This window comes from Mustela nigripes, chromosome 9 (genome assembly GCF_022355385.1).
Source record: "Mustela nigripes isolate SB6536 chromosome 9, MUSNIG.SB6536, whole genome shotgun sequence".
Taxonomy (NCBI): domain Eukaryota; kingdom Metazoa; phylum Chordata; class Mammalia; order Carnivora; family Mustelidae; genus Mustela; species Mustela nigripes.
The window spans coordinates 7,969,505-7,982,164 of record NC_081565.1 but is presented as its reverse complement, the minus strand read 5'-3'; the positions used below and the strand labels follow the sequence as shown (position 1 = coordinate 7,982,164).

Genomic DNA, 12,660 nt, shown 5'->3' with positions numbered 1-12,660 from the left:
GGTCCCCTCCCTTCAAGACTTCCCTTCCCAAGCCGCAGAAATAAAAGGGTACAATAGTGGTCAGGACCATGCCCCTCCAGCTGCATAGCCCAGGACGTGGCCACACAAAGGGTTCTGCCTTGGTCTCCACACTCGGCACCCAGTGCGGTTTGTGGCCCCAGCACCCCCCACCCCACTCTCATGACCTCCCGCTGACTGACTCCATGGCTAAGGCTGAGGAGGACATGGTAGTAATTACCAGAATCAAACAAGTAGGAGCACTGTCTGTGAGACTCCACGTACGTGACCTCATGACCTCCCAACCACCTGCAAGGTCAGTCAGCTGAGTTACTCCTGCTTTTCAGATGAGGAACCCGAGGCTCAGGGATCAAGTGAAATAACCTATCCAAGGTCACCTGCCAGCAACGGATGGGCCTGGCCTCTCAGCCCCTGCCTCCCTTAGCCATGGCCTACCTCAGGAAAGCCACTGCCTCCCCAAGAATCCCCCCATCCCCTTTGGCTGAATGAGCCAAGAACAGAAAGTGGCCACAGGGGCACAGGGCACGGATGCTGGACTTCGAGTCAGAAGATACACTGTGAGCTCTCAGTTCTGCCACCCAGCTGGGTCCCCTGGAGAAATGTTGCCGTGGGGAGACCCAGCTAGGCTGCCAGTCCCCACGCCTGCCTCCCACCTGTAGCCCCCACCTCCATCCGCACATTCGCTGTATTAGTCAGTGGCACAGGCCCCCAGTCGGGGGGCACTGTGCGCAGCAGGACACCAGCCATCTTGACAGTTCAGAGGCTAGTTATCCTGCCAGCGAGGGGTCCGTGTCTCATGAGTAGAAAGCCTCGAGGCTTCTGTGAACATTGTCCTGCTTATGTCAGCCAGGCCTAGAGCCTTATCCCACCAGGGCCACCACCTCTGAGCCTCCCCAGCCTGCTCCGACCATTACTCTCTCTCTCTCTCTGTTCTGTTCACAGGCCCCTCCGCCGGCTCCAGCTCTGCGAGGTTCAGCCGGCGGCCCACCTGTCCTGATGCATCTGTTGCTGGCAGCCTTCCCACACCCCCTGTCCCGAGACACAGGAAGAGCCACAGCCTGGGAAACAAGTGGGTGACTGAGCATCTCCCCACGCACCCCAACACCTGCCGTGGGCTCCAGACTGGGCTGAATGTGGGACATGGGCTTGCCCACTGGGGGGCTCCCTTATCCGTCTGCTGAGCACTCTCGGTATTCCTGGCAGATACCCTCTCCCCAGGCTGACACGGGCTCAGAGGAGTTGGGAGGGCGCCTGGGGCAGCACAGCCTGTGTACCGATGGCGAGCATCACTGGTTCGGGAGTTGATGGAGGAAGCATTCGGGGAAGTGCAGGGAAATGATGGTGGGATTCCAGAAGTTTTACACAAGCTCAGTTAGTGCCTCCCTTATGGAAAACTCCAGAGTCCGCTGGACATCATGACCGTCATCCAGGACATCACCAAGTGTCTCGAGGCACAGGCACCTGCCAGTGGCGGGGCTCAGGGTCTCTGCTCATCTGTTGTTTCAGAAAGCCCGCAGGGCAGTGAGCCTGCCACTGGTTCATCTGGCCCTATGGGACTGCAAGCCAGGGGGACATCCAGCTCCCTTGTGGCCTCATCATGGCCGGGCCTGTGTCCCCAGCGTGTTGGGCACAGACCCTGGAACAGCTGGGTCCCTCCCCACTCTGTTCTTCCCTCCGTCCCTCTCTCCCTTCCTTTCTTCCTCCACTAATGCACAAGCCTCAGGCAGCTCAAGCTGGCCCTGGGGTCCCTCACAGGCCGGAGGGGGAGGGTCATCTCTGAGTGCTTCGGGCTTTGCCCTGGTTAGATGCTCCGCCACGTGCCTGCCGTGCCTCACGTCCTTGAGCCCCTGCAGGCGTGCAAGGTGGACGCCATCTCCATTCCTCGTGAGAAGGCATCCTCTGAGGCTCAGTCGGGTGGAGTACTTTGCAGCTGTGAGCAAGGTTGACACAAGGATCTGGACCAGACGTGTGGCTCTATAGCCAGGTGTGCTGGCCGCAGATCACGCCACCCCTTCCCCTGTGTGGCTGCATCGTTCGCAAGCACTGTCCACTCACTCAAGCCTTGTCGTCCTCCCGAGAGATGCAGGGCAAGTATCATTAGTCCCTATTTGACAGATGGAGAAACTGAGGCTCAGAGAAAGGAGGCGACTTGCCCAAGGTCACGCCATGAGCTAGGGCAGAGCCTGGACTTGCACCATGGTTCTGGGCGGAAGTCCTTTTCCTCCAGCTGCGCCGTCTGCTCAGGACCCCCGCGCAGGTGCAGGTGTGCTCGCTGTTACGCCACAGATAAGGAGCTTTGCCTTCTTTCTTCCTTTCCATTTTCCAGTATGATGTGTCAGTTGAGTGTAGTTGAGAGTAAAAGTGCGACATTCCCATCGGAGAAAGCGAGGCACCTGCTGGACGACAGCGTCCTAGAGTCCCGCAGCCCCCGCAGGGCCCTCGCCCTCACCTCCTCCTCTGCCGTCACCAATGGACTCTCCCTAGGTAAGCGTCTCCGGCCTGCACACGACAGCGGTTGGGCCACAGTCCGGTGTGTGCTCCGTGTCTGTCTCTGTCACTGTGCAGCGCCCGGTGGCCCCCCATCCCCTCCAGAAAGGGCTCCCTACGCAGTCGCCCAAGCCAGGGAGGCCTCCGCTTCCTGGTCTCAGGGGTTCCACTGAGTGCTCCGAGCGCGGCAGGCAGGTGGAAGGAGCCTCCGGATGCACACCTGAGACCCGCTGTCATTGGTTGGCAGCTGCCAAAGCCTGGCTGTGCCCCAGGGGGCCTTCTGTCCTGGGGGCACCATAAGCCCGTGTGTGCAAAGCCAAGTAGGGGAAGCTGCCTGGGGACAGCAGCGGGGCGGGCCACCGGGTTCTTCTTGTATACTTGCCTTCACACTGAGAAGTCAGAGTTTCGGAGGATGAAAAATTGATCCTCAGGGATGAAATTTCGTGTTTGAAGTACCAGAAATGGTACTTGTGTCCATGGAAGGATCACAAACTAAATCGCTGAGGCCAGGATGGAGAGAAGCTGAGTCAGAGCTAGGACACTATTGTGCTCTGGTCACAGGCCTATCTCCCTGTAGTGCCCAGGTCACCTGTCATTACAACTATCAGACAAGTACACTGTCCACTGGTCATGCCCTTTCAGTTTGCCTGTGTTTCTGTAGTCTGTGTGTCTGTGTGTCTGTCTACTTCCCTTCACAGAGAGCCCTCCCATGGGGTGGTGGCAGCTTAGGGAGTCTCCAGGGTAGGGGTTTGATCCCATGAGGTCTGGTTGGGGGCCCATGAGCCCCGGGAGGAAGTTGGGGGGAGGGCGGGGATCCCAGGTCCTGCATACCTGCGAAATGAGGCAGGTCTCTGAGTCACTATCACTGGAGGGGAGGGGACAGCTCTCTCCCACTGCCAGAAAGACTGTGATAAGCAAGGCCTATGTCTCCCTTCTGGCCTGGGAGGAAACCATCCTCACTGGACCCAGTCAGGGGTTTATGACAGCTCAGGGCAGTGCAGCCCGTGGTTCCTAGGTGTCAGTATACTGGAGAGAAGAATTCCGGGGTCAGTATGCTGGGGAAAGGCTGGGTTGAACCAAGTAAGCAGGTCTGTTCTCAGAGCCTTGAATGTGCCATGGGCATTATGGATCACCAAAAAGGCGGTAGAGTCTGCAGGTTCTCCTAGTCTGTCATGGGACCCTTTTCCTTGGAGGGTTCTGGAATGAGGTAGGGATGGGGAGGAGATTCCGAGGAACCAGTCTGGGAAACGCCAGCCCCAAAGCCTTCAGCGGGGCAGCAGGGCAGCTGTTTTACATCCCAGGAAACTTTCTGAGCTGTGCCTAAGCCTCCGGCCTTGACTCAGAAAGCTGAGTCAGACACAACACTCTCCAGTATCCAGACAGGGATCAGCAGGCGCTTTGGCTCTCCGCTCCTCTTCGTGGAAAACTCAAGATTCTTTTCTGTATGGAGCCGAAAACCATGCATGCATGTGCCCTATTTGGAGTCCCCGCCACCCGGTGACTCCCGAGAGACCTGAGACCTCCTCCCTCCCCCTCTCCCCCTGCCCAGAGTCGGTGCCAGCAGGTGGCCCACAAGGGGCCAAAGCCAGGCAGTGCCAAGGCCTGAGGGAGAGCACAGAGGACTCGGCAGTGTGCAGTGAGAGGGGTCCTTGGGGCCAGAGCTGGGCCTTGGTGAGCAGGTGTCCTAGTCCGCCCCAGAGGGCCAGCTGGGGGAGATGGACCCTCTCTCCTGTGTATGCCGGCCAGGAGGCAAGGGGCCACTTCCCCAAGGCTTCTGTCTCATGCCAGGCAGCTACTGTGACAGTCCTGGCCCTTGGGAAGAGAAGTGCTCATTTGGCCCGTGTCCTCACTCAGTGAGGCTTATTCTAGCACTGGTTTCACTTGGTCCAGGAGGGAGGCTGTGGTAGGGCCCGGCCAGGCCGACATGGAGGCTGAGGGGCGCAGGGCCTGGCGGGCCCGTGCATATCCAGGAGCAGCCTTGTGGGGTCAGGGGTGGGCAGGAGGCAGTGGGAAGGGTGGAGGACCTACCGGGAACAGTAGGGGAGACTTCTTTTGACTGTCCCAGGAGAGCGAGTGAGAAGTGGCAGCAGCAAAACCCCAGTCACACAGATGCCCCCGGGGTCAGAAAGCTGTGTCTCCCACATGGCTGTGGAGCTCAGGGCCCTGGGCCTGCTGACCCAGGAGAAGGAACTCCTGTGGGGTTGGCCCCTCTTCTGTGAGGCTGCCACGCTCATTGATCTGTGTTCCTTTTCCAGGCAGTAGTGAGAGCTCAGAGTTTAGTGAAGAGATGTCTTCAGGGCTGGAAAGGTGAGTGTGGCCTCAGCTCAGCCTCTCTCCCAGGGTGGCACTCAGGGCTCCGGGCAGGGACCAGCCCCACCCCCACTGCCCCTCACTGGCCCAGCCTGGGGAGGCTGCTCTGTGGCTCCTCGGGTCAGCTCGGCCCAGGGGCAGGGCCCACTCGGAGTCGGGGGCGGAAGAGCAGGATGGGCGTGGGGTGGGGGTCCCAGCCCCACGCTCCGAGCAGCCCCACTCATCATCCGGCCCAGAGCTGGCCCAGGAGCCTGAGGCCGGCACTGCTTCCTCAGGCCGAGCTGCCGAGGAGACCTGCGAGCAGATTTGGTCTGAAATGTGGCTTCTCAAAACCAGAAGCCCGGGATGGGCCTGGTGTAGAGATGGGCACGTGGCTCCGCCTGCTGGGGTCTGAGAGTGTTACACTCGCGTGGCCTCAGGCCTTGGGCACTGTGACCGTGAAGTGGGTCCCAGCCCAGGGTTTGACTCCCCGTGGTGAGCACTTCTGCCCCCGGAGTGGGGCCTCCTGCCCAGGAATCCACCCACTGCGTGTCCCCCATGTGCTCATGGGCTCTGAACGGGGAGCGCCCATAGCTACGGTGCCCCCAAAGGTGAAGGGGCATCGTGATGACCCAGGGTATGAGGGACGTGGGGAAAAATCCAATGGCTGGGAAAGCTTCAGAGGCGGATTTGCACTGTCCTTCAAAGTAGCCCCTCCAGCGGCGTGCAGGGGCGTGTGTGCACACTCCCACAGTTACGTACACTCTACACACACACACACACGGACTTACATACACAGTCTCCCACATGAGTGTGCACACGTTTCCTAAGAAATGCCCCGTGTGTGTACACATTCATACACACATGCGCTTGTGTACTCACACGTATGTGGGTATACAGTCTCGCACATACATTCACACACAGCTCACACATATACACACACGTGCGTGCGTGCTCACACTCACATGCACACCTACTTTCTCTCTCTCTCCACACTCCTCACTTCTCCTCTAGTGCTGAAGCCTCCTGTCTCATCAGTCCCCATAATCATAAAATGTCCAGAGAGGAGATGAACCCACCCAGGACATCCTCCCAGGGCAGAGGGACGTAAACGATAGGTCATAAGTGATCTTTGTCGAGCATCCCCTGTGCGCTAGACCCTGTCTTGGCCTCACCAAATCCTCAAGAACCCTACACAGCGGTGACTCACAGTGTCCGCGGGCTCTGAGAGGTGAGGTGACTTGTCCTGCTTCGTTCTCCTCTGATAGGGCAGGGCTGACCCAAATCCACATCCTCCTGACCACTGAGCCCCACTCTTTGTGCTCCTGGCTCCATCCAGAGGCCGTGGTGGCAGCTACAGGGACTGGTCCCATGTCCGTTGGTCAGTCTGTCTGTGAGAGCCTAGATGGAGGGCTGGAAAGGGGGAGGAACAACAACGTGAGCCCTTGGAACCTGCTCCCTGTCTCTGCTGCAGGACTCCCCGAGGGATGTTTGCTCTGTTCTTGCCTAGCTTGAGCAGGCCAGTGGGCCTCGCTGCCTGCACCCTGGGGCCAGCCCAGCTGTGGCAATGAGAACCCCGGACAGGCTCTAGGGTGGACTCCAGATCTGATGAGTAAAAGTCTGACTTGTGTCAGCATCCGTCAGGGGGCTCCTAGGGAGACCGTGACAAACAGGACGTATAGGCAAGCCAGTGTCCCCCGGCTCCAGGCCAGTGGGCGGACACTGAGTGGGAAACTTCTGCATGCTGCCAGGATCCAGACCAGAACTTACTCACTGGTTCGTCCGTGCCCTCATTCATTTCAGTCCGTGGCTATGTAGGAAGCCACTGCGTCCTGCCAGACACCATGCTAGTCGCTGAGGGCAGCAAGTAGCTCCTGACGCGCTCCCGTGACCAGAGCAGAGCCACCAAGAAGGGAGACAGTGAGGGGCTTCCTGCCGCATAGAAGGTGCTCTGCTCAACCAGTAGGGAGCCCTGTGACATACAGCGTTTCTCTTTTCTCTCTTTCACTTAGAATTTGGCGTTCGATTTACTATCCATTGAAATGTTCTAGTAAGTGCTTTTCGGGTGGGACCTCCCACAGGAACTGGCCTCCCAGCTGGCTCGCCCACGCCGGTGCCCAGCCCTGTCTCCTGCAGCCGGCTCTGGGATCCTAGCCCGATGAGGGGAGCAGACCACCTGCTTTGGAAGATGCCCGTGGGGCTAGGATGAGCCCTCCAGTCCAAGGCCCCTTTGGCCTCTAATTCCTTTGGCCAGGCCTCCAGTCTGCATTTCCATCTTGCACTAGCCTCTTTCCGTGTCCACCAGAAAGAATCCACTCCCTCAAATGCATGTGAGCGTTTGAGACTTTCCTGAAGAGCCCGTGGGAGAGCTGGAGGGGAGGGTTTGCCTCTTGGCCTTTGGAAACCTTTGTTAAATGCCTCTCTTTCCCCCCAACTCAGGGACCACAGTTCATAGGGCTTCTCTGCTTCACCTTCACCCACACGGTGCTCAGCCCCACTAGGCCTCCCTTCACGCCTGGGCCACTTTGCTTTTGCTCTACAAAGGAGCAGATTCTCTCTTCCTGGAAGCCAGGGCCACTGTGCCTGGGCCCCCAGGCCAGTGTCTGCCCTGACAGAGCCTCCAAAACACTCTTCAACAAAGCACAGCTTCCCTTCTCAGAGACGCCATCAGCTGGTCCCGAGTGAGCCTGTGGGAACACAGCCTTCTCTACCCCTTTACGTGTGCTTGGGCAGACAGTGACCTCAGGACCACAGCCAGTGGCACAGAGGAATGAGGTGTGATGAAGAGGTCCTGGCTTCTCTAGTTCCCAGAGGCCCAGCTAGGGCAGGGGCAGCCCCACAGCCCCAAAGCTTAGGGGTCACAACCCGCAACTGACTTGTTCCACCAGGCCCCCGGCCCTGCTGACACTCTTGACCTAGGCCAGGAAGAGAAATGGAGCCAAATACCAGCCTGAGGGACAGGGAGCTCCCAGGCCGGTGACGTGTGCCACCAGCGCATGACCCTCCACTGGTCGGCAGGCCCAGCTCAGTCACCCTGTATGCCACTGTGACTGAGCGGGTAGGGGGGTTCCAGTTGTATGACCAAGTGCAGGGTTATTTGGTCTCGTCTTGCAAGTTTGCCTTCTCTGAGATCATACCCACAGCCGTGTCACCCTGGGGCCTGAAGGCTTGAGTGACAGCCGGAACCCAGGCTGCACCCAGTACTTCCCTCGAGTGGCGACCCTAAGGAGCTCCTGTGATGGAGCCCACAGGGCCCTGGGGACACTTGGTGCTGCTGTCCCTCAGAGTGGGCTTAGGGAGGGATGGCAGCCCCCCAATCCTGTTCTTGTTAGGACTGTGCTCGAGGGCTCATGGGGCGAAGGGGGCCTCCTGCTGCCGCTCTCATCCTGCTGTCGCGTCATCTGTCTCAGCCCCAGCAAGGCCACAGGACCTGTGGGAACAGACCAGCCATGAGGTGGCCAGATCAGGGAGGGGTTGGTTTGGGTGCTGTAAAGACCCTCCCCTGTCTTTGGACAGAGTGGTGGTCCCGGGTCAGCGCCCTCAACAACCCGAGGCCAGAGTCACTGGACCAGGGGTGGGTGGGTGAGGGCCAGCCCCCTCCTCTCTTAAGACTCTACCTCATGTCCCAACCTGCACCTTGCTCGCCTCAGTGTCCTGGGTTGAGGACAAAAGTGGAAGGAGGACCCCTGATCGAACCGTGATTTCCCAAGGAGAGAAGGCAGGCGGCCATGAAAAGGCATTTTCAGCATGTGCTTGATGAGCTGGAAAGTAGGGACTGTGGACACTGCCCTAGGCTAGCCTCGAGCAAACCTCAGGCTTCTCAGAAACTCAAGAGGGAAGAGAATATTTTAGGCCCATCAGCAAGAGCTAACAGGTGCTTCTTTTTATGCCTGATTTGGCACTGACATGAGAACAAAAGTATTAGCGTAAGAGTTCATTTTAAATGAAATATTTAAAAATAGGAAGAAAACAGATGATAAGAGGCGAACACATATGTATGTACAAAAGTGTGTCATGTCGCACATCTCGGTTCTCTCTGAGTTCTGGGGCCACTGAATGAATGTCCTTCCTTCATTATTTTTCTATATGCTCCACATCTGCCACAATAGGTACATGTTTCTTTTACACCCAGGAAAAAATTAACATTTCTTTTTAAAAAAAGAATTCATCAGAAACATTTACTAATTGGTTTTTAAGAGGTAACATATGAAAGCATGTCACAGAGCTCATCCCGAAGCCCTCGGCCATCCGTCTTGTCTAGCCCGACATCAGCCGTGTGTGAGGAAGTGCCGCTCTCGCACGAGGGAGGGACAGGCCGGAAACACAGGTGGCGCCAAGGCGAGGAGGAGGCAGAGGGACCCTTGGGGATGGGAGAGGCCCAAGTGACGGCCCCCTCTGAAGCAGAGCTGTTTCCCCTTCCGGCGGGGGGGCGGGGCACAGGGGAGCTAGTCGCAGCTCCTGGAGACGGAACAAATTGATGATGCCAGGTCCACAGAGGGTCCTGAAGTTGTGTCGCTCTCCATGGGAGTGTCCAGCACAGTTCCCGAGTCAGACTGCGGGGTCAGCGGTGGCTTCCGGTAGAGGCGATGGTTAAGCAGCAGCCCAGGGACATTGGTGAAGAGGACCACCTCGGGCCCTCAAGAGGGGTCTCGGGGTCTGAGGAGGCTGCGAGGCCCTAATCATGTGCCGGGATGGGAGGTGGCCCAGGGATGCTCGGTCTGGCTCGTCCGAGTCACTGCAGGAGAGGCAGACTCAGTGATGTGCCCCGGTCTGCGAAGCTCTTAGTGAGCCTCTCCATTGAAAAATTGCAGTCTGGCTTCCCGATGCTGCCGGCAGCCTGGGGTCAGGACAGCCAGCTCTGTGACCTTGGGCCTATGTCTCAGCCTCTGAGCAGCAGGAGCGGCAGCTCTACGTGATGAGGCTCCCTGGATACACACAGCTCGTAGGTGGAGCTTTGTGCTTGGGAACTTTGACTTTTTTGAGAGTTTCACTCGGTGATAACTGTTGGCAGCAGGCAGGGGATGCAGGGGTCTGGGGAGCGGGGGTGAAGAGGAAAGTCCCCAAATGGCAGTTCAGTTGTCATGGTACAGAGGAGCCAGGCATGGCTGGCCTCCAGGGTGACAGGGAACCATGGGAAGGACCCATCTAAGAGGCTGCTGCAGACAGTCGGCCCCGCAAGCATCCCAGGGTGCCAAGGAGGGTGGGCGATGCAGTGTTTCCATACGTGGGGTTTCCTTGTTCTTAGCCAGTGGAATCTTCCATCTTTAGGGAGACCCCAGGGAAGTAGAGTCTTGGCGGCAGATTCCCCAGCCTGCTACCTGCAAATCAGAGCTTTTAAAGACACCCTTTTCCTACTTTGAGATAATCAGAGGACTCCAGCAGATGGCCCAGGTTTGCCAGGGTACAGAGCCACCTTCTGAACCCCAAACTACGCAGCATTTCAAGAGATGGGGGCAGTCTAGAGGCAGTACTGTGGTGAGGGGTCCATTTAACCGAAGTGCAATGTGAGAGTGGCTGTTTTCAGGGTGACTTTCTCGGAGGGTCTGGCTGCCTTCCTCCCACCCCTGTGGCCGAGGCCCAGGAATCTCCAGGTTCATGTCCCGCCCCCACCCACCCATCGGTCTGGTCTCCTCAGCTCCAGCTTGCTCTGCCTCCTGTGTCAGCCTAGTTGGATGATGTGCCAAGCTTCTGATGCGGGCTTGCCCCAAAGATGCTGTCTCTTGCTTTGCTTTCAGCAACAGACACTGAAGTCTGGACAAGGAGGCTACCCAAGGAGCTCAGGCCGCTCTGAGAGAAAACAGTGGGCAGCAGTCCCTGGGCCTTTGGCTTGACCTTGTCTTTGGGCTGCTGTGGCTTCACAGGCAGCTGAGAAATCTCAGCCCGCCCTCTCCTCCGATACCCACATCCCCTCAGAGTCGGGTCCTGGACAGCGGGCGGGATTTCTTTCCATCTTGAGTCAGTCCTTCTCCACATATATCTGCCACACTCCCCTCTTGCTCTCTGCAGACCAGATTTCTAGACTTCTCAGCTCATAGAGGGGAAGAGGAAGACCTTGCAGCTCCCACGTTTACATGTTACAGCTTCATCCAGCCACAGAGCCTGACTTTCCTTCTCTCTCTCACACACATCTGGTTCCTAATTGCCATGAGAGAACATCTGATTGACCTGGCTTGGATCAGGTGTTGTTCTGTCCACTCAGCTAAACATGCAGTTCGAATGTGGCTCCTAGAGACCCACTCAGCAGATCAGGGACATTGCCCAGAGAGAAGCGAATGAGTGACTTACCACAAGTCCGTGGCAAGTCCTGCTGGAAGGGACGTCCCAAGGTCCAGCAGAACTCAGGGTGGCAGCTTCCTGTCTACAGATGAGGTCAATCTTCCAAAGTGGCTGGGACCAAGCTCTGGCGTAATGGGACAGCTTCCCATTAAGGTTTGCTGGTACAGGTGGACACATGGTTGATGAACAGCATTTCCTGGGCCCTTCCATAGGCCCACTCCTACCTCAAGGGGCTCTATGTACTTGACATAGAAGAATGGGGTGGAAGACCCTACTTCTGCTAAGACAAGATTACTAAGACCCCAGTGTAATTATTACCCAAGACTTCTCCCTATTGCGCAGCTTCCTAAACCAGCAACAGGGACGTGGGGCTTTCTGAAATTTAATCTCCATGATGCTACCTAGCGTGTACCTAGAAAACTGCTGAGGGGAAGATGCCTTTCAGACCTGCCTTAGCTAGTCTGCATTCTCCTGATGCTGTTGGCCCAGGCAGAACCCTGGCAGCTTCTGCTTCAACAGCTCTATCCACTCTTCCTCTTCCTAGGGTTGTGACCTTGGGCAAGTTACTCCACCTCTCCAAGCCTCAGATCCCTTATCTATAAGATGGGGTTCAGAGTAGAGCCTGCCTGGGGCGCCTGGGTGTCTCAGCCAGTTAAGCATCCAACTCATGATCTCAGCTCAGTTCTCGATCTCAGGGTTGTGAGTTCAAGCCTCGCATTGGGTTCCCTGCTGGGCATGGAGCCTACTTAAAACAAAAACAAAAAAATAGTGCCTGCCTAACAGTATTCCTGATTTTCAGGATAGAAAATCCCTGTGTGATTGGACAAGAGAATGAATAAGTACTGCTCAGTGCATTGCCTAGCACCCAGCGTCCCCATCACCACCCCGGCATCCCCATCGTTCCGTCCTCATATCCCCGTCATCACTGTCGCTTCATCATTCCCAGCAGCCCCGTCACCATCCTCTCCATCACCCCATCCCGATCATCACCATCATCACCACCACCCCCTCATCTCCGCCATCCCGTCCTCACCACCCCCAACGTCCCCATCACCCCCTCATCTCCGCCATCCCATCCCGATCATCCCCATCCTCCATCACCCCACCATCATCACCATCATCACCATCATCACCATCATCACCACACCGACCACCATACCGTCCTTCCCATCAGCCCATCCTTATCATTATCGCCCCTGCCACCACCATCATCATTTTGTACAGCATTTGGGACTGAAGTGTTCTACTTGGTTGCCAGCCTCCACCTTCCCCAGACCAGACTTCCCATGAGTAGGGTTGCCCACCACTGCCCAAGCTCATCCTTGAGAGGAAACAGTAGAATGGCCTCTCTGGGGTACATAATGTTCAGCCACATTCTGCCCTGGCATCATGCTGGGAAAGGTGTCCGTGATTCTGGAGTGGGAATTCCCATGTCAGTCCAAGAGATCCCCTGACTTCTGAGTTTACCAGATATGACTGCCCATTCATTTTCCATTTTTCTGGCCCTGAACATTCAAATAGCAAATCTCAAAGCAGGGCCCTGATCAGATTGTTTCCAGTGGGTGAAGATCCTGGCTCCTCTGTGCTGAT

General features: G+C 57.1%; 1 protein-coding gene across 10 annotated transcripts in view; it reads left to right on the top strand.

The window, feature by feature from the left end:
• RALGPS1 (Ral GEF with PH domain and SH3 binding motif 1) overlaps positions 1-12,660 on the top strand; it is a 269,975-nt gene that overhangs the window by 239,308 nt on the left and 18,007 nt on the right. For 7 of the 10 annotated variants that reach the window (XM_059410787.1, XM_059410788.1, XM_059410790.1 and 4 more), the window contains 3 exons: positions 961-1,087; positions 2,345-2,502; positions 4,761-4,812. In XM_059410787.1, the coding sequence (XP_059266770.1) occupies positions 961-1,087; positions 2,345-2,502; positions 4,761-4,812 (337 nt within the window). The remainder of the gene's footprint in view (positions 1-960; positions 1,088-2,344; positions 2,503-4,760; positions 4,813-12,660) is intronic. The other 3 variants (XM_059410794.1, XM_059410793.1, XM_059410792.1) reach the window with 1 other exon arrangement.